The sequence below is a fragment of the Ranitomeya variabilis genome, chromosome 4 (genome assembly GCF_051348905.1).
Source record: "Ranitomeya variabilis isolate aRanVar5 chromosome 4, aRanVar5.hap1, whole genome shotgun sequence".
Taxonomy (NCBI): Eukaryota; Metazoa; Chordata; class Amphibia; order Anura; family Dendrobatidae; genus Ranitomeya; species Ranitomeya variabilis.
In genome coordinates this window covers 54,379,801-54,406,129 of record NC_135235.1, presented here as the reverse complement: position 1 = coordinate 54,406,129, position 26,329 = coordinate 54,379,801, and the positions used below count along the sequence as shown (strand labels likewise).

Here is a 26,329-nt window from a genome sequence, read left to right as displayed (position 1 = left end):
CCCATAAATACATTTCTTTATCTAAATAAAAAAAAACAATAAAAGTACACATATTTAGTATCGCCGCATCCGTAACGACCCAACCTATAAAACTGTCCCACTAGTTAACCCCTTCAGTGAACACCGTAAGAAAAAAAAAAAAACGAGGCAAAAAACAACGCTTTATTATCATACCGCCGAACAAAAAGTGGAATAACACGCGATCAAAAGGACGGATATAAATAACCATGGTACCGCTGAAAACGTCATCTTGTCCCGCAAAAAATGAGCCACCATACAGCATCATAAGCAAAAAAATAAAAGTTATAGTCCTCAGAATAAAGCGATGCCAAAATATTTTTTTTTTCTATAAAATAGCTTTTATCGTATAAAAGCGCCAAAATATAAAAATAAGATGTAAATGAGATATCGCTGTAATTGTACTGACCCGAAGAATAAAACTGCTTTATCAATTTTACCAAACGTGGAACGGTATAAACGCCTCCCCCAAAATAAATTAATGAAAAGCTGTTTTTTTGTCATTCTGCCTCACAAAAATCGGAATAAAAAGCGATCAAAAACTGTCACGTGTCCGAAAATGTTACCAATAAAAACGTCACTCGTCCTGCAAAAAACAAGACCTCACATGACTCTGTGGACCAAAATATGGAAAAATTATAGGTCTCAAAATGTGGAGACGCAAAACCTTTTTGCTATAAAAAGCGTCTTTTAGTGTGTGACAGCTGCCAATCATAAAAATATGCTATAAAAAGCGCTATAAAAGTAAATCAAACCCCCCTTCATCACCCCATTAGTTAGGGAAAAATAATAAAATTAAAAAAATGTATTTATTTCCATTTTCCAATTAGGGTTAGGGTTAGGGCTAGGTTTAGGGCTAGGGTTAGGGTTAGGGCTAGGGTTAGGGCTAGGGCTGGGTTAGGGCTAGGGTTAGGGCTAGGGTTAGGGCTAGAGTTAGGGCTAGAGTTGGGGCTAGGGTTGGAACTAAAGTTAGGGTTAGGGTTGGGGCTAAAGCTAGGGTTGGGGCTAAAGTTAGGGTTAGGGTTGGGGCTAAAGTTAGGGTTAGGGTTTGGATTACATTTACGGTTGGGATTAGGGTTGGGATTAGAGTTAGTGGTGTGTCAGGTTTAGGGGTGTGGTTTGGGTTATCGTTGGGATTAGGGTTAGGGGTGTGTTTGGATTAGGGTTTCAGGTAGAATTGGGGAGTTTCCACTGTTCAGGCACATCAGGGGCTCTCCAAACGCGACATGGCGTCCGATCTCAATTCCAGCCAATTCTGCGTTGAAAAAGTAAAACAGTGCTCCTTCCCTTCCGTGCTCTGCCATGCGCCCAAACAGTGGTCCCCCCCACATACGGGGTATCAGCATACTCAGGACAAATTGGACAACAACTTTTGGGGTCCAATTTATCCTGTTACCCTTGTGAAAATACAAAACTGGGGGCTAAAAAATTATTTTTGTGAAAAAAAAAGAATTTTTATTTTCACGGCTCTGCATTATAAACTGTAGTGAAACACTTGGGGGTTCAAAGTTCTCACATCACATCTAGATAAGTTCCTTGGGAGGTCTAGTTTCCAATATGGGGTCACTTGTGGGGAATTTGTACTGTTTGGGGACATCAGGGGCTCTGCAAATGCAACGTGACACCTGCAGACCAATCCATCTAAGTCTGCATTCCAAATGGCGCTCCTTCCCTTCCGAGCTCTGCCATGAGCCCAAACAGTGGTTCCCCCCCACATACGGGGTATCAGCGTACTCAGGACAAATTGGACAACAACATTTGGGATCAAATTTCTTACCCTTGGGAAAATAAAAAATTGGGGGCGAAAAGACCTTTTTTTGTGAAAAAATGATTTTTTATTTTTACGGCTCTGCATTATAAACTTCTGTGAAGCACTTGGTGGGTCAAAGTGCTCACCACACATCTAGATAAGTTCCTTAGGGGGTATACTTTCAAAAATGGTGTCACTTGTGGGGGGTTTCAATGTTTAGGCACATCAGGGGCTCTCCAAACGCAACATGGCATCCCATCTCAATTCCAGTCAATTTTGCATTGAAAAGTAAAATGGCGCTCCTTTCCTTCCGAGCTCTGCCATGCGCCCAAACAGTGGTTTACCCCCCCATATGGGGTATCAGCGTACTCAGGACAAATTGTACAACAACTTTTGGGGTCCATTTTCTCCTGTTACCCTTGGTAAAATAAAGCAAATTGGAGCTGAAATAAATTTTGTGTGAAAAAAAGTTAAATGTTCATTTTTATTTAAACATTCCAAAAATTCCTGTGAAACACCTGAATGGTTAATAAACTTCTTGAATGTGGTTTTGAGAACCTTGAGGGGTGCAGTTTTTAGAATGGTGTCACACTTGGGTATGAGATTTGTCATGAGATGTGGTCCCTAAAAAAAAGTGTCCTAAAAATGAGAAATTTCTGGTCAACTTTTAACCCTTATAACTCCCTAACAAAAACAAATTTTGGTTCCAAAATTGTGCTGATGTAAAGTATACATGTGGGAAATGTTATTTATTAAGTATTTTGCGTGACATATCTCTGTGATTTAAGGGCATAAAAATTCAAATTTGGAAAATTGCAAAATTTTCAAAATTTTCACCAAATTTCTGTTTTTTTCACAAATAAACGCAAGTTATATCGAAGAAATGTTACCACTATCATGAAGTACAATGTGTCACGAGAAAACAGTGTCAGAATCGCTAAGGTCTGTTGAAGCATTCCAGAGTTATAACCTCATAAAGGGACAGTGGTCAGAATTGTAAAAATTGGCCCGGTCATTAACGTGCAAACCACCCTCGGGGCTTAAGGGGTTAATATGTAGCTGGTGTAATTACATATCGATAGTTTCTGTTGAGGGTTTTTATTTTTCTACAGAGTGATTTTAATCTTTTTCTTCCATTCTTTGGTTGCCACTGAACAAGCGCGGGGATGGGGCGCAACACTGTTTACTGCTAAAATATTTAGGATGCTTTTGAATTGTCAGCAACCATCATGCAAACCGCTAGGACGGTGTTCCTGTACAGCATCCTTTCTTCCCAGCACAGACAATAATGCTATCCAGGCCTATTAAAATCTGCAATTTAACAAGCAATTCAGGATAATAGCATGAGTACACATGTGAAGGTAATGTATAAAAAGAGGCTTCCTACCTGTGATGCACAATGTAGGTGATGATAGATGCGAACAGGCACAACAACATAACAGCAGTGCATGCATAAACCACAGGGTGCAGGAACTCCCCTGGGTATTGAGGGAGAGACAGCACGGTCTTCAAATCCTAGCGAGAAAAGTAAACATCATTATATTTCCATCTCGTCTACACACATCACACATTAAAAGCTTCTTCAAGATCGAGGATCTGAACGTCATCTGCATATTGTTCAATGCAACTCTACAAATGGCACTCAATATTTAGATGTGTCCGCCCTTACCTTGCTGTAAATTTCTTAAAACCCACCCAATCTGAGCCAATTTGTTATTTCATGCTTTCATTTATTCCTTCCCTTCTCCCAAGAGCCATAACTTTTTTTTCCATTGACATGGACATATAGGAACTTATTTTTCCAATAAGGCAAATAATTGGCAAACGAATGGTGAATGGTCAAGGCAAATCCAAGGTTGAGCAGCAATGATCAGAATACAATATTCAGATGTGTCCACCCTTACCTTGCCTTACATTTCTTCAACCCCTTTCAATCTGAGCCAATTTGTTTTTTTGTGCTTTCATTTATTCCTTCCCTTCTCCCAAGAGCCATAGCTTTTTTTCTCATTTACATGGACATGTAAGATCTCATTTTTGCAATAAGACAAACACTAAACAAACAAATGGTCAAGGCAAATCCAAGGTCAAGCAACAATGATCAGAATACAATATGCAGATGTGTCCGCCCCTACCTTGCTGTAAATTTCTTCAACCCCATCCAATCTGAGCCAATTTTTTTTTCGTGCTTTCATTTATTCCTTCCCTTCTCCCAAGAGCCATAACTTTTTTTCCATTTACATGGACATGTGAGAGCTTATTTTTGCAATAAGGCAAAGAATAGGCAAACCCAAGGTCAAGCAACAATGATCAGAATACAATATGCAGATGTGTCCACCCCTACTTTGCTGTAAATTTCTTCAATCCCATCCAATCTGAGCCAATTTGTTTTTTCGTGGTTTCATTTATTCCTTCCCTTCTCCCAAGAGCCATAACTTTTTTTTCCATTGACATGGACATATAGGAACTTATTTTTCTAATTAGGCAAATAATAGGCAAATGAAAGGTGAATGGTCAAGGCAAATCCAAGGTCGAGCAGCAATGATCAGAATACAATATTCAGATGTGTCCACCCTTACCTTGCCTTAAATTTCTTCAACCCCTTCCAATCTGAGCCAATTTGTTTTTTCGTGCTTTTATTTATTCCTTCCCTTCTCCTGTGAGCCATAACTTTTTTTCTTTTTCTATTGACATGGTCATATAAGGGTTTACTTTTGCAATTTTAAATGACACCATTTATTTTATGTAATATACTAAAAAAATGGTAAAAAAAAAATCAAAGTGGGCAGAAATGGGGAAAAAACGCAATTGCTGCATTTGTTTTGGGTTGTTTTTTGTGGCAGTGAATGTACAAAAAAAAAACCTATGCTTATGGTGATACCAGACTGATTTTTTTTCTGTTGTTGGTTGTAAAAACTTCTGAACTTTGTAAACAGTAAATTTGGTTTTTGTCACCATATTCAGAGACCCCTAACTTTTAAAATGTTCCATCAACGTAGCTGTGTGACTTTTTAATTTTTTTACTGTATTTTTTATCTATACCATTTTAGGGTACACACAAAATATCAATAAGTTTGCATTGCATTTTTGAAGGAGCATGGGAAGATGGCAGCAATTGGGTTCTTCTGAAGGTTTCCGATTTCTATAATTGACACCCAAGGATTGGGTCATGAGGGGTGCAATGGGTGACGTAACAGAGGCCCCAGAAACAAACCGCTTCAATGCAACTGTCAGAGATTGACAGCAGCATCTAAATGGCTAAACAACAGCAATCGGTTATAACTCTGATACTTGCTGCTTGAGACAAGTGTCCACTGGATAACAGCTGACACCCACCTCGTATAGAGCAACGTCAGTTTTTGAGCCCATTCCAACCACCCATATGCAAGGTGTGATATCGGCAAGGTGTGATATCGGAAAGGGGTTTTCTCATTTTTTCATTATACAAATTCAATAGATTATTGCAAGATGCTAATGAACTCAGTAACAGGCTACAACTCACATCACAATCATCGGGTGATCACATACAATGTGCAATAAGAAATTATATCGTGGTGGATACATACAGCATAAACTTTGCAATATATATATTTTTTAAAGTTGTACTTGTCACTACATTCATCTACAAATATGTCAAGTCAAGAGCAGGAAGGGCACATCTGGAGATGAAAATTGTACAGAATCAGAAGCCAAGTCTAATTCCATATATATATTTACATTCAATAATCGGTAAGGGATAGTACTACTTTATACACAGAGACGTATAATACTTTTTAGAAATAGAGATGTGTCATGTCAAAAAATGGAAAAAGTAGAAAAAAGGCAAATTTTGGCTACACGGTCTCTTTAGTGCATAAATGACCATACAAGTTCTCCTGCATTAAAATCTAAAGAGTGTTTAAGTACAGATTCGCTTGCAATTCTTGACTAGGGATGAGCGCAAGTGTGGCTGTTTGGATTTTTCAGATTCGACTGAAATTTAGTCCAAAGTTCTGTTCATGTACCAGAACTCTACATGACCTTGAACCGGAACCCAATAGAAGTCAAGGAGGACCCAAGCTTTGGTGATGTGAAAGGGCTGTGAAATGGTCTCTCTCCAAAAACTAAAACAGACTTCCGGGAGAACTCCGTGTTCAGAGTTGGTTCGCTCAATCTCTATTCTTGACCCTCTAATTTATTCGTAAATCAGCACCACTCCTGTCTGAAGGTAGTTTATAGTATTGCAGCTGAAACCAGCTCACTTTAATACAACTGAGTTGCAATAGGACACAAAACTTATGTGTAAGTGTGAGATTGGTTCTGCAACAATGCAGCTATGTCCTGTTACTCCTTGACAGCCCCTATAGATTGTTTCCATGCTCTAATAAAATAAAGCAGAACATTTATCACTCTCTGAAGAATGTCCCTTGTTCCTTCTAGGTGTCCTCCTGACAGTCCCACAGTACTTAAAAATAACTTGTCATGAGGTATGATGGAAGGCAGGAATATATGTTTTATGTGTGTTGTTTATTTATGTAAAGTACCAATAAAAACAGCTGATTAGAAAGAAAGAGGACCTGTCAGTTCCTCCAAAAAATTTAGTTCCAAAACTTGAAAAAGATCTCCGAACTCCCATGATTCTGATGCAATTTTCCGTTTTGCGCTGCGTTGTTCCATTGCAGAGATATTCATATTTGTTGCTTTCGGAGTGCAGCATGTGAAATCTCTACTTGCAGTCCAACTAGGCATTTTTTAATTGTCTTCTCTTGGGGCCTATGCTTTCACTCCTCCCTCTCAGATGCTGACAATTACTAATCGGCAGCATCTCAGACTGATAAACTGCATGATCAGCTGCCGAGCTGTGATTGGTACCCTTTTGGAGGGGTAAAACCTCACGATCCCAGAGAAGATTCCAGTTGGTCTCCAGGAAGACATTACACATGCTGTGCTCCAAAAGCAATAAATGTGAATATCTTTGCAATGCATTTTACATCCACTTCTGGTTTTGGCTTACAAATGCTAATGTAAAAGACTGACCGAATGCTGAACGTGTGAATGTGACTTAAGCAGGGCCGCCATCAGGGCATGACAGCCATGACTGGCGTATGGGGCCCGGTGAGCAGAGGGGGCCCGCATTGGGCCCCGTCTAATCTGCTCACCGGGCCCCCCCTGCTGGCGCTGCGGGCCCCCCCTGCCGGCGCTGCGGGCTTCCCACCTGCCGGCACTGCGGGCCACCCCTGCCGGCGCTGCGGGCCTGCGGGACACTATTGACGTGCGGGCCCGTGCCCGCACGTCAATAGTTGACAGCCGCCACCAGCCAGTCGGAGGCTGGCAGCTGACTTGAGCGGCCGCAGTGCGCAGTCGCACTTCGCCGGCGTCTGACGTCATTGTCAGCCGCCGGCGAGTGCGTTCTTCACCTGCATGGAGGAAGTGAGGTTCCCCGCCGCAGGAGCGCACGGCCAGGTAAGAACTCGTTTTTTTTTTTTGAGAGCGGCGATCCCAGGGGGGTGGGGCCCGGGGCAGAACGCTGGACACGCTGGGGCCCGGGGCAGAACGCTGGACACGGGCAGTATGCTGGACACAGGGGCAGAGATGCTGGACACAGGGGGCAGAGATGCTGGACACAGGGGGCAGAGATGCTGGACACAGGGGGCAGAGATGCTGGACACGGGGCAGAGATGCTGAACGCAGGGGCAGAGATGATGGACACGGGGCAGAATGTTGGACACAGGGGGCAGAATGCTGGACACAGGGGGCAGAGATGCTGGACTCAGGGGCAGAGATGCTGGACACAGGGGCATAGATGCTGGACACAGGGGGCAGAGATGCTGGACACAGGGGCAGAGATGCTGGACACAGGGGGCAGAGATGCTGGACACAGGGGGCAGAGATGCTGGACACAGGGGCAGAATGCTGGACAAAGGGGCAGTATGCTGGACAAAGGGGCAGAGATGCTGGACACGGGGCAGAATGCTGGACACGGGCAGTATGCTGGACAAAGGGGCAGTATGCTGGACGAAGGGGCAGAGATGTTGGACACGGGGCAGAAAGCTGGACAAAGGGGCAGTATGCTGGACAAAGGGGCAGTATGCTGGACAAAGGGGCAGAGATGCTGGACATGGGGCAGAATGCTGGACAAAGGGGCAGAGATGCTGGACAAAGGGGCAGAGATGCTGGACACAGGGGGCAGTATGCTGGACACGGGGCAGAATGCTGGACACAGGGGGCAGAATGCTGGACAAAGGGGCAGTATGCTGGACAAAGGGACAGAGATGCTGGACACAGGGGGCAGAGATGCTGGACACAGGGGCAGAGATGCTGGACACAGGGGCAGAGATGCTGGACACAGGGGCAGAGATGCTGGACACAGGGGCTATGAATGATGCTGGACACAGGGGCAGAGATGCTGGACACAGGGGCTATGAATGATGCTGGACACAGGGCCTATGATGCTGGACACAGGGGCAAAATGGAGATATGGGGTATGATGAAAGACGATGGGGAAGGATTGGAGACACAGGAGGCATGATTGGAGACACTGGGGGCAGAATTGGAGACAGATTGTGCAGGATCATGGGGCACGATGGATACGATGGAGACAGATGGGGCAGGATGGGGAGATCATATGGGGCAGGATGGATACTCATGAGGGCAGGATGGGAGAACATATGGCTGACGCCAGGAATGAGACACACGGGGGCCAGGATGGGGAATATTATTACCATAGGGACTAATTAAGGGATATTTGTTGTGAAATTGGATTTTGGGCTTCCCCGGTGGCCACTGGTGGAATTGAACTGGTGTGCATCATCCTCTCTGTTCACCTGTTTCCATCAGGATGTGGGAGTCGCTATTTAGCCTTGCTCCTCTGTCACTTCCATGCCGGTCAACATTGTAATCAGAAGCCTTTCTGTGCATGTTCCTGCTGCTAGACAACTCCCAGCTAAGTTGGACTTTAGTCCTTGTTTGTTTTTGCATTTTGTTCCAGTTCACAGCTGTAGTTTCGTTTCTGTGTCTGGAAAGCTCTTGTGATCTGAAATTGCCACTCTGATGTTATGAGTTAATACTAGAGTCTTAAAGTAATTTCAGGATGGTGTTTTGATAGGGTTTTCAGCTGACCATGAAAGTGCCCTTTCTGTCTTCCTGCTATCTAGTAAGCGGACCTCAATTTTGCTAAACCTATTTTCATACTACGTTTGTCATTTCATCTAAAATCACCGCCAATATTTGTGGGGGCCTCTGTCTGCCTTTCGGGGAAATTTCTCTAGAGGGTAGCCAGGACTATATTTTCCTCTGCCAGGATTAGTTAGTCCTCCGGCCGGCGCTGGGCATCTAGGGATAAAACGCAGGCTACTCTACCCGGCTACTGTTAGTTGTGCGGCAGGTTTAGTTCATGGTCAGTTTAGTTTCCATCCTTCCAAGAGCTAGTTCTTATGTTTGCTGGGCTATGTTCTCTTGCCATTGAGAACCATAACAGTTTGACCGGCCAAAAAGGGTTAAATTAATTGACAGAGAAAGGAGAGTAAAGAGAAGTCTGCTGAAGATTTTTTTTTTTTTTTTTTTCAGTTCTGAGTGTGCTTGTAATTGAATCTCTTGCAAGTCTGCCTATATTGCAGCCTTTCTCTCTCTCTCTCCTTCTAATCCTGGAATGGCTCTGTGTTCACCTGTTTAAAATGGATATTCAGAGTTTAGCTGCAGGTTTGAATAATCTCACCACGAAAGTTCAAAATTTACAAGATTTTGTTGTTCATGTTCCTATATCTGAACCTAGAATTCCTTTGCCTGAATTTTTCTCGGGGAATAGATCTTGCTTTCAAAATTTCAAAAATAATTGCAAGTTGTTTTTGTCCCTGAAATCTCGCTCTGCTGGAGATCCTGCTCAGCAGGTCAGGATTGTGATTTCCTTGCTCCGGGGCGACCCTCAGGATTGGGCTTTTGCATTGGCTCCAGGGGATCCTGCGTTGCTCAATGTGGATGCGTTTTTTCTGGCCTTGGGGTTGCTTTATGAGGAACCTCAGTTAGAACTTCAGGCGGAAAAGGCCTTGATGTCCCTATCTCAGGGGCAAGACGAAGCTGAAATATACTGCCAGAAATTCCGTAAATGGGCTGTGCTTACTCAGTGGAATGAGTGCGCCCTGGCGGCGAATTTCAGAGAGGGTCTCTCTGATGCCATTAAGGATGTTATGGTGGGGTTCCCTGTGCCTGTGGGTCTGAATGAGTCCATGACAATGGCTATCCAGATCGATAGGCGTCTGCGGGAGCGCAAACCTGTGCACCATTTGGCGGTGTCTACTGAGAAGACGCCAGAGAATATGCAATGTGATAGAATTCTGTCCAGAAGTGAACGGCAGAATTTTAGACGAAAAAATGGGTTGTGCTTCTATTGCGGTGATTCAACTCATGTTATATCAGCATGCTCTAAGCGTACTAAGAAGCTTGATAAGTCTGTTTCAATTGGCACTTTACAGTCTAAGTTTATTCTATCTGTGACCCTGATTTGTTCTTTATCATCTATTACTGCGGATGCCTATGTCGACTCTGGCGCCGCTTTGAGTCTTATGGATTGGTCCTTTGCCAAACGCTGTGGGTATGATTTGGAGCCTCTTGAAACTCCTATACCCCTGAAGGGGATTGACTCCACCCCATTGGCTAGCAATAAACCACAATACTGGACACAAGTAACTATGCGGATTAATCCGGATCACCAGGAGATTATTCGCTTTCTTGTGCTGTATAACCTACATGATGTGTTGGTGCTTGGATTGCCATGGCTGCAATCTCATAACCCAGTCCTTGACTGGAAAGCTATGTCTGTGTTAAGCTGGGGATGTAAGGGGACGCATGGGGACGTACCTGTGGTTTCCATTTCATCATCTATTCCCTCTGAGATTCCTGAATTCTTGACTGAATATCGTGACGTTTTTGAAGAGCCTAAGCTTGGTTCATTACCTCCGCACCGGGAGTGCGATTGTGCCATAGATTTGATTCCGGGTAGTAAATACCCTAAGGGTCGTTTATTTAATCTGTCTGTGCCTGAGCATGCTGCTATGCGAGAATATATAAAGGAGTCCTTGGAAAAGGGACATATTCGTCCTTCGTCATCTCCCTTAGGAGCCGGTTTTTTCTTTGTGGCTAAGAAAGATGGCTCTTTGAGGCCGTGCATTGATTATCGGCTTTTGAATAAAATCACGGTTAAATATCAATATCCGTTGCCACTGCTGACTGATTTGTTTGCTCGCATAAAGGGGGCCAAGTGGTTCTCTAAGATAGATCTCCGTGGGGCGTATAATTTGGTGCGAATTAAGCAGGGGGATGAGTGGAAAACCGCATTTAATACGCCCGAGGGCCACTTTGAGTATTTGGTGATGCCTTTTGGTCTTTCAAATGCCCCTTCAGTCTTTCAGTCCTTTATGCATGACATTTTCCGTGATTATTTGGATAAATTTATGATTGTGTATCTGGATGATATTTTGATTTTTTCGGATGACTGGGACTCTCATGTCCAGCAGGTCAGGAGGGTTTTTCAGGTTTTGCGGTCTAATTCCTTGTGTGTGAAGGGTTCTAAGTGCGTTTTTGGGGTTCAAAAGATTTCCTTTTTGGGATATATTTTTTCCCCCTCTTCCATCGAGATGGATCCTGTCAAGGTTCAGGCTATTTGTGATTGGACGCAACCCTCTTCTCTTAAGAGTCTTCAGAAATTTTTGGGCTTTGCTAACTTTTATCGTCGATTTATTGCTGGTTTTTCTGATGTTGTTAAACCATTGACTGATTTGACTAAGAAGGGTGCTGATGTTGCTGATTGGTCCCCTGCTGCTGTGGAGGCCTTTCGGGAGCTTAAGCGCCGCTTCTCTTCCGCCCCTGTGTTGCGTCAGCCTGATGTTGCTCTTCCTTTTCAGGTTGAGGTTGACGCTTCTGAAATCGGAGCTGGGGCGGTTTTGTCGCAGAGAAGTTCCGATTGCTCCGTGATGAGACCTTGTGCTTTTTTCTCGCGTAAATTTTCGCCCGCCGAGCGGAATTATGATGTTGGGAATCGGGAGCTTTTGGCCATGAAGTGGGCTTTTGAGGAGTGGCGTCATTGGCTTGAGGGGGCTAGACATCAGGTGGTGGTATTGACTGACCACAAAAATCTAATTTATCTTGAGTCCGCCAGACGCCTGAATCCTAGACAGGCGCGCTGGTCGTTGTTTTTCTCTCGGTTTAATTTTGTGGTGTCCTACCTGCCGGGTTCTAAGAATGTTAAGGCGGATGCCCTTTCTAGGAGTTTTGAGCCTGACTCCCCTGGTAATTCTGAACCTACAGGTATCCTTAAGGATGGAGTGATATTGTCTGCCGTTTCTCCAGACCTGCGGCGGGCCTTGCAGGAGTTTCAGGCGGATAGACCTGATCGTTGCCCACCTGGTAGACTGTTTGTTCCTGATGATTGGACCAGTAGAGTCATTTCTGAGGTTCATTCTTCTGCGTTGGCAGGTCATCCTGGAATCTTTGGTACCAGGGATTTGGTGGCAAGGTCCTTCTGGTGGCCTTCCCTGTCTCGAGATGTGCGAGGCTTCGTGCAGTCTTGTGACGTTTGTGCTCGGGCCAAGCCTTGTTGTTCTCGGGCTAGTGGATTGTTGTTGCCCTTGCCTATCCCGAAGAGGCCCTGGACGCACATCTCGATGGATTTTATTTCGGATCTTCCTGTTTCTCAGAAGATGTCTGTCATCTGGGTGGTGTGTGATCGTTTCTCTAAGATGGTCCATTTGGTTCCCCTGCCTAAGTTGCCTTCTTCTTCCGAGTTGGTTCCTCTGTTTTTTCAAAATGTGGTCCGTTTGCATGGTATTCCGGAGAATATCGTTTCTGACAGAGGTGCCCAATTCGTGTCTAGATTTTGGCGAGCATTCTGTGCTAGGATGGGCATAGATTTGTCTTTCTCGTCTGCTTTCCATCCTCAGACTAATGGCCAGACCGAGCGGACGAATCAGACCTTGGAGACATATTTGAGGTGTTTTGTGTCTGCAGATCAGGATGATTGGGTTGCTTTTTTGCCTTTAGCGGAGTTTGCCCTCAATAATCGGGCCAGCTCTGCCACCTTGGTGTCTCCCTTTTTCTGTAATTCGGGGTTTCATCCTCGATTTTCTTCTGGTCAGGTGGAATCTTCGGATTGTCCTGGAGTGGATGCTGTGGTGGAGAGGTTGCATCAGATTTGGGGGCAGGTAGTGGACAATTTGAAGTTGTCCCAGGAGAAGACTCAGCTTTTTGCCAACCGCCGGCGTCGGGTTGGTCCTCGGCTTTGTGTTGGGGACTTGGTGTGGTTGTCTTCTCGTTTTGTCCCTATGAGGGTTTCTTCTCCCAAGTTTAAGCCTCGGTTCATCGGCCCGTACAAGATATTGGAGATTCTTAACCCTGTGTCCTTCCGTTTGGACCTCCCTGCATCTTTTTCTATTCATAATGTTTTTCATCGGTCATTATTGCGCAGGTATGAGGTACCGGTTGTGCCTTCCGTTGAGCCTCCTGCTCCGGTGTTGGTTGAGGGCGAGTTGGAGTACGTTGTGGAAAAAATCTTGGACTCCCGTGTTTCCAGACGGAAACTCCAGTATCTGGTCAAATGGAAGGGATACGGTCAGGAGGATAATTCTTGGGTGACTGCCTCTGATGTTCATGCCTCCGATTTGGTCCGTGCCTTTCATAGGGCTCATCCTGATCGCCCTGGTGGTTCTGGTGAGGGTTCGGTGCCCCCTCCTTGAGGGGGGGGTACTGTTGTGAAATTGGATTTTGGGCTTCCCCGGTGGCCACTGGTGGAATTGAACTGGTGTGCATCATCCTCTCTGTTCACCTGTTTCCATCAGGATGTGGGAGTCACTATTTAGCCTTGCTCCTCTGTCACTTCCATGCCGGTCAACATTGTACTCAGAAGCCTTTCTGTGCATGTTCCTGCTGCTAGACAACTCCCAGCTAAGTTGGACTTTAGTCCTTGTTTGTTTTTGCATTTTGTTCCAGTTCACAGCTGTAGTTTCGTTTCTGTGTCTGGAAAGCTCTTGTGATCTGAAATTGCCACTCTGATGTTATGAGTTAATACTAGAGTCTTAAAGTAATTTCAGGATGGTGTTTTGATAGGGTTTTCAGCTGACCATGAAAGTGCCCTTTCTGTCTTCCTGCTATCTAGTAAGCGGACCTCAATTTTGCTAAACCTATTTTCATACTACGTTTGTCATTTCATCTAAAATCACCACCAATATTTGTGGGGGCCTCTGTCTGCCTTTCGGGGAAATTTCTCTAGAGGGTAGCCAGGACTATATTTTCCTCTGCCAGGATTAGTTAGTCCTCCGGCCGGCGCTGGGCGTCTAGGGATAAAACGCAGGCTACGCTACCCGGCTACTGTTAGTTGTGCGGCAGGTTTAGTTCATGGTCAGTTTAGTTTCCATCCTTCCAAGAGCTAGTTCTTATGTTTGCTGGGCTATGTTCTCTTGCCATTGAGAACCATAACAGATATTATTACTGCAGTGATGTATTTATTTTTTGAGGACACTGTTTTAAATGAGGGGGCGGTCCTGTTACTGTGTAGAGTGACACTATGTCGCCTCTTTTTCTTTATGCGGTGTAATGTAGAAGTTGGGAAAAATTAAGTAATGTGTTCTACAAGCGGAGCTCGAGATAGCTGTGTTATATCCTGCAGAAACGAGTCCTGGCTGGAAGACATGATGGCGGTCTGTGCTGGATGAAAGATGAAGGACTTCACCTAGAGACGTCACTGGTAAGTCAGTGTTACCTATACACTGACACTATACACTGTATACTATATACAGAGCTCCTGTGTATAATTTCACTAGTGATCACTGTATTATCTGTACACAGACACTGCATACTAAGTACAGATCTCCTGTGTATAATGGCACTTATGGTGATAGTGTGGTACTTTTTTTTTATTACTGATCAGAATTGTAGTATTCAGTAACTATGTGGTGGTAATATGTGGTCTGGACATGGTGTTGCGGTATTTGTTCCTTGTATGTGATATTATTCGATCACTGTGGTGGTAATATGCGGTCTGGTCATGGTGTAGCGGTATTTGTCCCTTGTATGTGATATTATTCGATCACTGTGGTGGTAATATGTCATCTGGTCATGGTGTAGCGGTATTTGTTCTTTTTATGTGATATTATTGGTCATTTTAAAAATTGAAAAATAAATAAAAATATACCTAAATCGTATTGCATATTTTAACAAATATTTAATAGGTTACAGCAGAGTAGGGCCTCACCAAAAGAGTCTACCGTGTTATGGTGGCGGCTTACAAAATCTTTTGGCCAAAACAAAAGCTGCCGGCTATATGTGTGATCTGGTGATGGGAACTGTTAGGGTATGTGTCCACGTTAAGTAAACGCTGCGTGTTTGACGCTGCGTGGGGCCACAGCGTCAAACACGCAGCATCCAGATGTTCCAGCATAGTGAAGGGGATTTTATGAAATCCCGTCTCCACTATGCGTGGTAACATGCACCCGGCGGCCCTGCGACTCTGGACATGCGGCGCTTCTTTTAAGATCGCAGCATGTCCGTGTTCCTTGCGGCAGCTGCGCCGCCGCAAGCTATAACACAGGGCCCTATGTGTGGGGTGCGATGATCCCGGATGTGTGCAATGAACACATCCGGCATCATCGCGTCACAGTAGGGGGCGGGGCTTAGCGCCGAGCGGGTTTGCAGCTCCGACGTAACCGCCGGCCATCCTGAAGGTGGACACATACCCTCAATGTGTGATTGGTGAGAAGTGGAGTTTTTCCAAGAGAGAGCGGTGGAACTGTGGACAGTTTGAGGGGTGGAGCGTGGAGGCGGGGCTGGGGTGGAGCCTGGGCGGAGTCTCAAGGGGGCCCTGAAAATTTTGCCAGTGTAGAGACCGCAGATAAAGAAGGATGCAGGGACAAATGGGAGCCAGAAAGCAAACAGCGTTTTTAACTTTTCTTTTAACTTCCAACCAAAAAGATAACAACAGTTTTCCACGCAGGGAACTTAAGTACAAGTCTACAATATCACAGTAAATCCTATCTACTATATAGGAGGCCTGAACTATACCCGAAGAACGCGGCAGCGCCTTACTAGTACCTCCCCTACTAAGGTAAAGTCAACAACGTTCACTTATCAGTGCTGTTTCAGCGATGTAGTCCCGGTGGTGAGGCTCCGTCAGCGACGTAGTCCTAATGGTGAGGGAAGGCGGTGTCCTCCGACGTCGAGCCCAGGTGTAGATTCGAGTCCAGAATGTCTTTTGCGGTGCTGCGTTACCTCCCACAGGCGGACGTTGATCCGGGGTAACAGTTTCCACGTCCAGTGAGGAGTCTTTTTGAGGAGAATTAGCAGAATGATCAGTATCAGTCACAGCTAAGAAAATCCCAGGAGGGTCCGGAACACTCTGTGGCAAGATGCTCCCGGGGAGCACGGTAATACTGTCCCTGAGCTGATCAGCGCTACCCCTCTGCCTGGGGGGTCGCTGACGACGAATGCGCCTCTTTTTGGGGGCTCTGATAATTGCCCGCAGTGTCTGTTGCACGTTTTCCCCCTGCTTCCCGCAAGTCTCACTGCGGCCTGCACACACACGACAACTGCGCTGCAGTTTCCTCTCCTCAGAGATTTCCCGCGCTTCTCTGCCCCTGCTTTCGCGCGTTTTGCTTTTTATCCTCTCCTCTCCCTGCGTCACTCTGCCTCCTGTCACATGAGCCTGGCTTCCCATGCGCCCCTCAAATCCGTCCCCCGGAACCCCGACTCCCGGCAACAATGGTTCCACCCGTCTGCACAGCTCACCAGGTCCCTGTCCCCTACATTCCCCCACCCTGTATGCTCGCCAGTCCCCGGGCGAGGCCTTCGCACTGACAGGTCACCCACCTGACGGGTTGTTCCACACTTGGGTCTGTCTAGTGTGTAAGTCAGGACTGTAGCGAGTTGGGGGTCTACCGGCAGTAGAACGTTCAGAACGTCGTGGCTCGGGTCCTTGTGTAGGGGGTGTTGGGGGAATGTCGTCAGCGGAAGGGTGACTGGTCAGGGGTAGTGTAGTAGTCGAGATAGGGGGAGTATTTTGACGCCGTTCTTCTTCTTCATCATCTTCTTCATCCCACCAATGGTTGTTGGGGGACTCAGTCGTAGGTGGCTCTTCCCTGATTGCGGATTCCGGGGTGTCCGAGTCAACAGAGCGACACAACCGGAGCATGTTGCGATGAAGAATGCGAGTACCTGTACTTCCGGGGGCCTCAGACTGCACTTCATATACAGGTCCATGCGGGTCTATACGGCGAAGCACCCGATAGGGTGTTTTTTCCCAACGATCGTCTAACTTGTTTTGCGGTCTTTGCTCTCGAACGAGTACTCGATCACCTGGCCGGAACTCTGGGGGTTTTGCTGTAGGGGTGCTCCGATGCTCCACTTCCCGAATTCGAGTGTGTACCAGTCGGTGTAAGGTCTGCAGCCGATGCCGATGATCACGCACCCACGAAGCCATCCCTGTTCGGGGGCCTTCTTCCTCCGAAGACAGTTCCAGATCTGTCATGCCTTTTCCTGGGCGCCCAAAGACCACTTCATACGGGGTGCGTCCTGTGACTTGATGAACTCTATTGTTGTAGACCCACACTAGGTCAGACACATACTCCGGCCAGCGGGCCTTCTGATCTTGTTCTAGCGCACGCAGCATTTGAAGCAAAGTCCGGTTAAACCGCTCACAAGCCCCATTTCCCTGGGGATGATACGGTGTGGTGCGTGACTTATCAATGCCGTAGAGGCGATGCAGCTCTTCCATGACTTTGCCCAAGAAACAGGCGCCTTGATCCGAATGTATTCGCCTCGGACAGCCGTAAACTTGAATAAAGTTCTTACAGATAGCGCTCGCCGCCGACTCAGCTGTCTGATCACGGGTAGGGGTGACTACCGCGAATTTTGAAAAATGATCTACCATAACGAGGCAGTGTTCGTAGCCTTGATGCGCTGCTCCAATGGTAATGTAGTCTATCATTAATACTTCAAAAGGGGCAGACGTCGTGATGCTCTGCACAGGCGCCCTTTCCTCCGGTGACTTGGTTAGCTCACATTGTCGACATTGTCTACAGGCAGTTTGTACTTCCGCAAGCAGCCGAGGATGATAGAACCGAGTTTGCAGCCACTTAAACGTCCTCTTCACTCCGAAGTGTGCGCCGGACTCATGAGCTTCTTTAGCAACTGCGGCCACCACGGGCCCTGGTAAGACCATCTGCCAGGTCGGCTCGGAATCTGCCTGAGCCATGGTTAAGTGGCATAAGAGCCCGTCCTGAAGAGTTAGGCGCTCCCACTGCCGCAGAAGAAGGTTCAGGTCTGACGGGAGAGTTTGTCCAGGGGTTCTCACGGGCAATAGACCATTCGTTATCCACTGTCGCAATGGAGCTAGTTCCTGGTCTTCCTGTTGCAGCCGTATCCATTCGTCCCGACTCTGAACCAACAGTCCTGTAGCCGTTCCGTTCCCGGTCTGTTCCCGGCTCACAGCCGTCCGAGCAGCGCCCCCGATGGCGTAGGGGATTTCTTCTCCCTCCAGCTCCTCATCTCGGTTAGTTCTTGGGGGGTTCTTCCGCAGACGAGATAACGCGTCAGCATGAACATTCTCTGCTCCTCGCTTGTAGAGGATACGGTATCTGTACTTAGCCATCCGGGCTACCCAGCGCTGTTCCAGGGCACCCAATTTCGCATTTTCCAGATGTGCCAATGGGTTGTTATCCGTGCGTATCAGCACCTCGGAACCGGCCAGGTACTCAGCGAACCGCTCCGTCATAGCCCACACCACAGCCAGCAGCTCCACCTTGAAAGAACTGTAATTGTCCGGGTTCAACTCAGAGTCATGAAGAGACCGACTCGCATAGGCGATCACTCTCTCCCGCCCATCCTGAACCTGAGACAACACAGCCCCCAATCCCTGAGAGCTGCCGTCGGTGTGTAGGATGAACGGTTGCGAAAAGTCCGCATAAGCCAACACCGGCGGCTCCATGAGAGCTGTCTTCAAGTCCCGGAACGCTGCTTCTTGTGGCTCCTGCCATTGTATCTTCTTCCCCCGTTCCTTGGGGGAGCTTCCTTTCAGCAGGACTTGTAGATTGTGAGAACGGCGAGCAAAGTTCTTCACGAAGCGCCGGTAGTACCCAGCGAGGCCCAAGAACGCCCGTACATCCTTGGCGGTCTCCGGTGTGGGCCACTCCTGGATTGCGGCAATCTTCTCCTGCGATGGCCGGACTCCTTCGGCGGACACCACATGCCCCAGGTACTCGATCTGTTCCCGGAACAAGTGACACTTCTGGGGCTTCACCTTAAGCCCGTATTTCAGCAACCGGTCTAGTACCTGCTCCAGTCGGCACAGATGTTCCTCGAATGTTGGAGCATAGATGATGATGTCATCCAGATAAATGAGAGTGGCCTCGAAGTTCAAATCCCCCAGACACCGCTCCATTAATCGTTGGAAGGTGCCTGGAGCGTTGGCCAGCCCAAACGGCATTCGATTGAACTCGAATAGTCCCATGGGAAGGATAAACGCTGTCTTAGGACGATCTGCTTCTGTCATCGGGACCTGCCAGTATCCGCTGGCTAGGTCTAAGGTGGAAAAATATTTGGCCCGACCCAGCACGGAGAGAGACTCCTCGATACGGGGAAGTGGATAAGAGTCTCGGACGGTGCATGCATTTAGCTTACGATAGTCCACACAGAACCGGAGCGTGCCGTCCTTTTTCCGCACCAGCACGATCGGGGCAGCCCACGGGCTCTGACTCTCGCGGATCACTCCCTTTTGTAGCATCTGGCCTAACAACGTCTTTACTTCCTGGTACATCTGCGGGGGAATCTGTCTGTACCGCTCCCTGATGGGCACTGTATCTCCGGTCGGAATTCCATGTTCGATGGCCGTGGTACAGCCAAAATCATCTTCATGTTGTGCGAACACTTTAGCATAATGTCCAAGGAGTCGCTGCACTTGTGAGATCTGTGATGGATCCAGGCCCGACAATTCCGTCCGCATGTGCTCCAGAATAGTTTGACCCTTTCGAAATGCTATTGGCTCAGGATCCTGCGTAGACCGGACACTGACCATCCAGGGATCAGGGGAATCCACCGTTAACTGCAAAGTATCTGGAGGGGGCATCACTTCTAAAGGTCGTAACACTTTGGCCATCTCACTTCGGACCCGTAGCACGACATCGTGTTCGTCCACATTCACACATCGCACTGGTACAGCCCCATTTTTAACAGTAGCCAGGGATCGGGCCACCAGCAGTCCTGTGGGCAAAGGGGATGTAAAGGTGGGCTCAATCTGTACTTGTACTCCTTCTAGAGGGATGCGAGCTCGTATGGGCAGGGATATAACAGTCTGTCCTGGGGGGAACGTCACCTTTTGCTGTCGGGGAAGTAATTACTCTCCCTAGTATGTCTCCCTCCTGACAGGTCTCTTGTACCCGGACTTCCCTCACTAACTGTCTGAACACGGAGCCCTGAGGTGTACTGGTCCCCCACTGATTGAGTGTCTCTTGCGTAGTCTCCCCTAACAGAAAACTGCCAAAATCTTTCAATACGTTCATCCCCAAGGTCACAGTATGTTGTGGGCCGGGATCTCCCCGTGTTAACACAACCCCCCGGCGGCCCAGGTCCTTCCCACATAAAGATATTTGCATCCAGGTGACCCCTTCCACTGGGATGGGCAGCTGATTGGCGGCCTGTAACCGAATTACGGGACCCCATTGGGGTCTGACTGTCAAAGGAAAGTGTTTTCTAAAATAAGCCTCGGGCATAGTCGTGACTTGAGACCCGGTGTCCACCAGACAACGGACAGCCCGCCCTTCAAACTCTGCCCAAACCAGGGGGCAGCTGGCAACCAAATTTCCGGGACTTTCACCACCCATCCGTGGGGACTCTGGCTCCGAGCGTCGTCCCCTTAGCTCGGAGCCCTCTAGTTTAACGCCTGACGGGACGAGGCCCTCCATCTCCGGGGGCACTCCCGTGCGAAATGTCCTGCCTCCCCGCAACCATAGCAAGCACCGGGGACCGGATAATATCCTGGACGAGTGCCACGAGCTGGACTCCCAGACCCTTGCCCCCGGGGTAGCTCCCTTGGGCTTCGCGCATTCTTTTTAACTTCAGCCAGTTCGTCTCTGATTTGTTTGAGCTCCTGCCGCATCTCCTGAACCCACGACGGCTCACCCCCTCCTGGTGCAGTGGTCTGGATAACCCGAGTCTCTCCTGTCAGGACCGTCACCCCCCTCTCTTGCTCCCGGGTGCGGGCCTCATTGCCTATGTCGGAGAAAGTCAGGCGCGGGTCGACCCGCACTCGTTCACGTAGAGCCTGTTTGGTCAACTCATCTCGCAGTCCCGTCACCAGTTGGTCGCGCAGGGTCACGTCAACATGTCCCATCCCCATACCATCTTTCCGCACGATTGCAATGTTTAGCTCTTGCAGAGCATTCATGTACTGAGTGACAGTCTCGCCTTCTTTTTGTCGCCGTCCAAACAACCGGGCCCGCAGCTCTCCCACGTCGGTGGGATCCCCGTGCGTCCCCTCTAACACATTTAACACCCCGGTAAAAGTATTCCGCTCTGTGGGGGGGTCTCAACATCACTGAATCTCGGGCCTCTCCGTCTAAGGCCATAATGGCCACCTCTGCTTCCAGGGCCGGGGTCATAGGATGCATCCTCAGCAGCCCCCGCATCCTTTCAGTCCAACTCCACAACAACATGTTGCTCCCATTAAACTTGGGCAGGTTATTCAACATGGCCCCCAATGAGAGAGACGCTCTCGGCCCAGCCCCATCCTCCGTATCTTCTGGCTCCCTCTTTGGATCCTGCATCCTGCCGACTACGCCAAATGTAGAGACCGCAGATAAAGAAGGATGCAGGGACAAATGGGAGCCAGAAAGCAAACAGCGTTTTTAACTTTTCTTTTAACTTCCAACCAAAAAGATAACAACAGTTTTCCACGCAGGGAACTTAAGTACAAGTCTACAATATCACAGTAAATCCTATCTACTATATAGGAGGCCTGAACTATACCCGAAGAACGCGGCAGCGCCTTACTAGTACCTCCCCTACTAAGGTAAAGTCAACAACGTTCACTTATCAGTGCTGTTTCAGCGATGTAGTCCCGGTGGTGAGGCTCCGTCAGCGACGTAGTCCTAATGGTGAGGGAAGGCGGTGTCCTCCGACGTCGAGCCCAGGTGTAGATTCGAGTCCAGAATGTCTTTTGCGGTGCTGCGTTACCTCCCACAGGCGGACGTTGATCCGGGGTAACAGTTTCCACGTCCAGTGAGGAGTCTTTTTGAGGAGAATTAGCAGAATGATCAGTATCAGTCACAGCTAAGAAAATCCCAGGAGGGTCCGGAACACTCTGTGGCAAGATGCTCCCGGGGAGCACGGTAATACTGTCCCTGAGCTGATCAGCGCTACCCCTCTGCCTGGGGGGTCGCTGACGACGAATGCGCCTCTTTTTGGGGGCTCTGATAATTGCCCGCAGTGTCTGTTGCACGTTTTCCCCCTGCTTCCCGCAAGTCTCACTGCGGCCTGCACACACACGACAACTGCGCTGCAGTTTCCTCTCCTCAGAGATTTCCCGCGCTTCTCTGCCCCTGCTTTCGCGCGTTTTGCTTTTTATCCTCTCCTCTCCCTGCGTCACTCTGCCTCCTGTCACATGAGCCTGGCTTCCCATGCGCCCCTCAAATCCGTCCCCCGGAACCCCGACTCCCGGCAACAATGGTTCCACCCGTCTGCACAGCTCACCAGGTCCCTGTCCCCTACATTGGTATGGGGCCCCGAAATTTCTAGTGGCAGCCCTGGACTTAAGTATTAAAATCGCCATGGTGTATTGTCTGGGAAAACTTCAAAATGTCCATGAAAAATGGAATACAGTGGTTTTTGAAGAACTGTCGTATTCTATGCATCTAGGTTTGAGACTCTAGAAGAAATTGCAAACTATCGAGCTGAAAGTAATCATTTTGCCATACATTGTAATGGGTGGCAGATTAGTTCAACCATGGCAAGTGTTTGGTTAAACTTTGTGTGCACTATTGCACCAGTAATGCAGGTTTCTGTTCACCATGATTCCTAGCTTCCCGTACTCTCGCTCTTTATACTTTATGTTTACGCCAGTCTACTAATTGAATGAGGATGTTAATTGTCCATGTCTGTGTGAAGTTCATTGAAGTGCATCATAATAAGGGTAATAAAAATTTGTTTGCAAATTTACCCACTTAGAATTATGCTGTACCGACATGAATAAATAGGATGGTATCCACAGGAGAGCCCCGGACGTTCATTCATTGCGAAGGAAACACTTGTGTTATTTACAAATTAATAAGTGAATATCGGTGTAATGAAAACGACAGCACTAAAACTAATTACAGATGATCACGGTGAGAAACAGTCCTCGGATGGATAATATACGCAGCTTACATTGTTGTGGAACCAATACTTTAACAATTGGCATATACTGATTTTTATGGACTATTTTTCTAAAAAAAAAGTGTATAAGTTTTGCCAAAAACTGCCCAGCAATCTCATACTGCATCTAAGCACGTGTGATTTTGTACAATTTGTGGAGCAAGTCCACAAGAAGATTGCTAAAAAAAACCCTGGAAAGATTATATATTTCTATAGTAAAACAACTGTAAGACACTGTATGTCCTCATGTTGTGTTTTTGCAATTTTTTTTTGCATCAAAAACCAGAATGGTGGCAGGAAAAAAAGCTGAGCACAATTTGCCAATTTGCGCCTTTTTGTCCCATTTTTATGTTAATTTTGGCAAAGGCTTTACCTGCGTGTTTCACCCACTCATTTGAAGGTAGGACATGCTGCATCTTTGCAAAAACACGGCAAGGCTCAAAATGCACTTGGAAAAAAGTCGAGTGTGTGCATGAGGCCGGCGTCACACTAGGCGTATGAAAATACGGTCCGTTTTTTACAGCCGTAATACACAGTAATTTCCCAAAACACTGTTCCGTATTCAATGCGAGGATGCGATTTTTACGCACAAATTTATCCGTGTGTCATTCGTATGGCATCCGTATGGCTTCCGTACGGCGATTTTTTTTTTTGCGCAGGCTTGCAAAATGGACATATCATGGATCCATCGGCTCAAATATTCTTAAAAACATATATACAGTCAGTGAGACACATATATATATATTTATGTTTAATACAGCGCTAGATAGCAGAAAAGCCGGTAATTCAATTGCCGGCTTTTCCTATTTCCTTCACAAACCGGACAGGATATGAGACATGGTTTACATACAGTAAACCATCTCATATCCCTTCTTTTATTACATATTCCTATTTACTAATGTATCAAGTGTCTCTGTGTAAAATTTGGGGTCTCTAGCTATTAAATTAAAGGGTTAAATCCTGGACAAAATTGGCATGGGCTCCCTCGCAATTTTCTCCACCAGAGTGGTAAAGCCAGTGACTGAGGGCAGATATTAATAGCCTAGAGAGGGACCATAGTTATAGGACCCCCCCCGGCTAAAAACATCTGCCCCCAGCCACCCCAGAAAAGGCACATCTGTGAGATGCGCCTATTCTGGCACTTAGCCTCTCTCTTCCCACTCCCGTGTAGAGGTGGGATATGGGGTAATGAAGGGTTAATGTCACCTTGCTATTGTTAGGTGACATTAAGCCAGGTTAATAATGGAGAGGCGTCAATTATAACACCTATCGATTATTAATCCAATAGTACGAAATGGTTAATAAAACACACACACATTATTAAAAAGTATTTTAATGAAATAAAGACACATGGTGTTGTAATATTTTATTATACTCTTAATCCACCTGAAGACCCTTGTCACCTGCAATAAATGTAAAAAAAGCAAACAACAATATTCCATACCTTCCGTTGTTCAGTCTTGTCCCACGCTGTAAATCCATCTGAAGGGGTTAAATCATTTTACACCCAGAAGCTCTGCTAATGCAGCTGTGCTCCTGACTGTAAAATTTGGTGAATGAATGGAATGCAGGGGAATGTATTGTAGTTACCTCGAGTCGTAGTGGTGATGCGCCCTCTGCTGGATGAACTCATATGAACTCGAGAGTGGGAAAATATTCAGAAAAGTTCCCAGGCTCGAGTCAGTGTGACGCCGGCCTGAGATTTCAGAAATTTAATTGGTTATACTGGTACTGTAAAATGCTGCATATATTATGCACCAAATAAGATGCGTAAAATACATTACATAAGCGCCACGCGTAAACATACTCTTAGTTTATGTTCACACAGAGTCTTTTTGTAAAGTTTTCACCTCAGAAGTAATTTCGAGTTTTTGAGAAGGATTTGAAGAGCTTCTGCTCAGTTTCAGCTTCAAAACCATGTTCACACTAAGTTTTTTTACAGTGGAAAAATGCGATGAGTATTCTAGTGGATAATCTACCTGTTTGGGGAGATAATTAAGGAGTTTTTCTCTTCCTGTAATGTTCTTGAAGCAGCTTAGAAGAGGTTTCCAAGTGTTTTTGCAGAGTTTTTTTTTCCTGCAGCGTTTTTTTCAGCCTTTTGATTGAACAGCGCTTAGGTTGTAGCGTTTTCCATCAGAAGTTGCTTCAAAGGAGTGACTGCACTTTTGTTACTCCCGACAGGCTTTTTTGAAAGCCTGATGCATATAAAAGATGCTCAAAATGACTGAACATATGAACAGCAAGTAATATTTCCAATAAAAATCATAGCAAGTTTCATCTTAACGTTTTGTGAGTGATATTTCTGGTGATCTTAGGAGCGGAGCCCCTCAAACAAATGACAGAAAAAGATGCAGGAAGACACAATACCGTAAAGTTAAGTTCACACGAACGTAAGAAAAAAATAATAATTTAGAATAAAAGACAGTTTTTCATCAGTATAATCCGTTTTTATGCATCATCAGTTATGAAAATTTACAGGATCAAATACAGTTTCCTGCCTTAAAGAATTCCTCCCATAGACTTGAATGGCTGAGTCTTATCTGAAATATGGCGAAGACCAGTCAATGCTACAATATTTTTTTCATGGCCGTTTGGTCCATGAAAAAAAAACAAAACAGTCATCTGAACCATGACTGAGGCACTGCTGCTGGCATTGTGCTGGGACATTGTGGCCAGCAATGTATTGACATGCCGTGGCTGACTTTTGGTTGTGGCACTGTGGTCAGCAATGCATGGAGCCAATGTGGCTGACGTTGTCCTGGGGCCTGGCTGTGACCAGCAACGTATTGGAACACTTTGGCTACCTTTATGGTTGAGACCTGCGTCTGGCATTGTACTGCGGCCAGCAATGTATTCTGGTGGGGTGCAAGGGCTGAAAATGTGATGGAACACTGGCAATATGGCATGATATTGACTGTGGTTCAATATATGTATCGTATTGACTGAATAATACCAACAGGAAATGTGCCATAAAAACAAAGTCTACTCTTTCTTGCTTCTAATCATGGGAGCGCTTTAAGGTCCAGTGCATCTTGTAGTCTGAAAAGTATGATGGCTACTGCCTGGAATTGACGTCTTATTTGAAGTCGAAAAATCAAGGGCCGTCTAGTATCATCTGTACTATGGGGTGAAGGACTGACAACCATAGCTCTTCATGATGTGGTCCACACTAACATTGGCAGCAACAGTCAACCACAACATAGG

At 46.6% G+C, this 26,329-nt stretch overlaps 1 protein-coding gene across 2 annotated transcripts in view; it reads right to left on the bottom strand.

Annotated features, from left to right (window-relative positions):
* The window catches only part of ADGRA1 (adhesion G protein-coupled receptor A1), an 847,935-nt gene that overhangs the window by 232,660 nt on the left and 588,946 nt on the right, over positions 1–26,329 (bottom strand). For both annotated transcript variants that reach the window (XM_077258539.1, XM_077258540.1), the window contains one exon: positions 3,156–3,283. In XM_077258539.1, the coding sequence (XP_077114654.1) occupies positions 3,156–3,283 (128 nt within the window). The remainder of the gene's footprint in view (positions 1–3,155; positions 3,284–26,329) is intronic.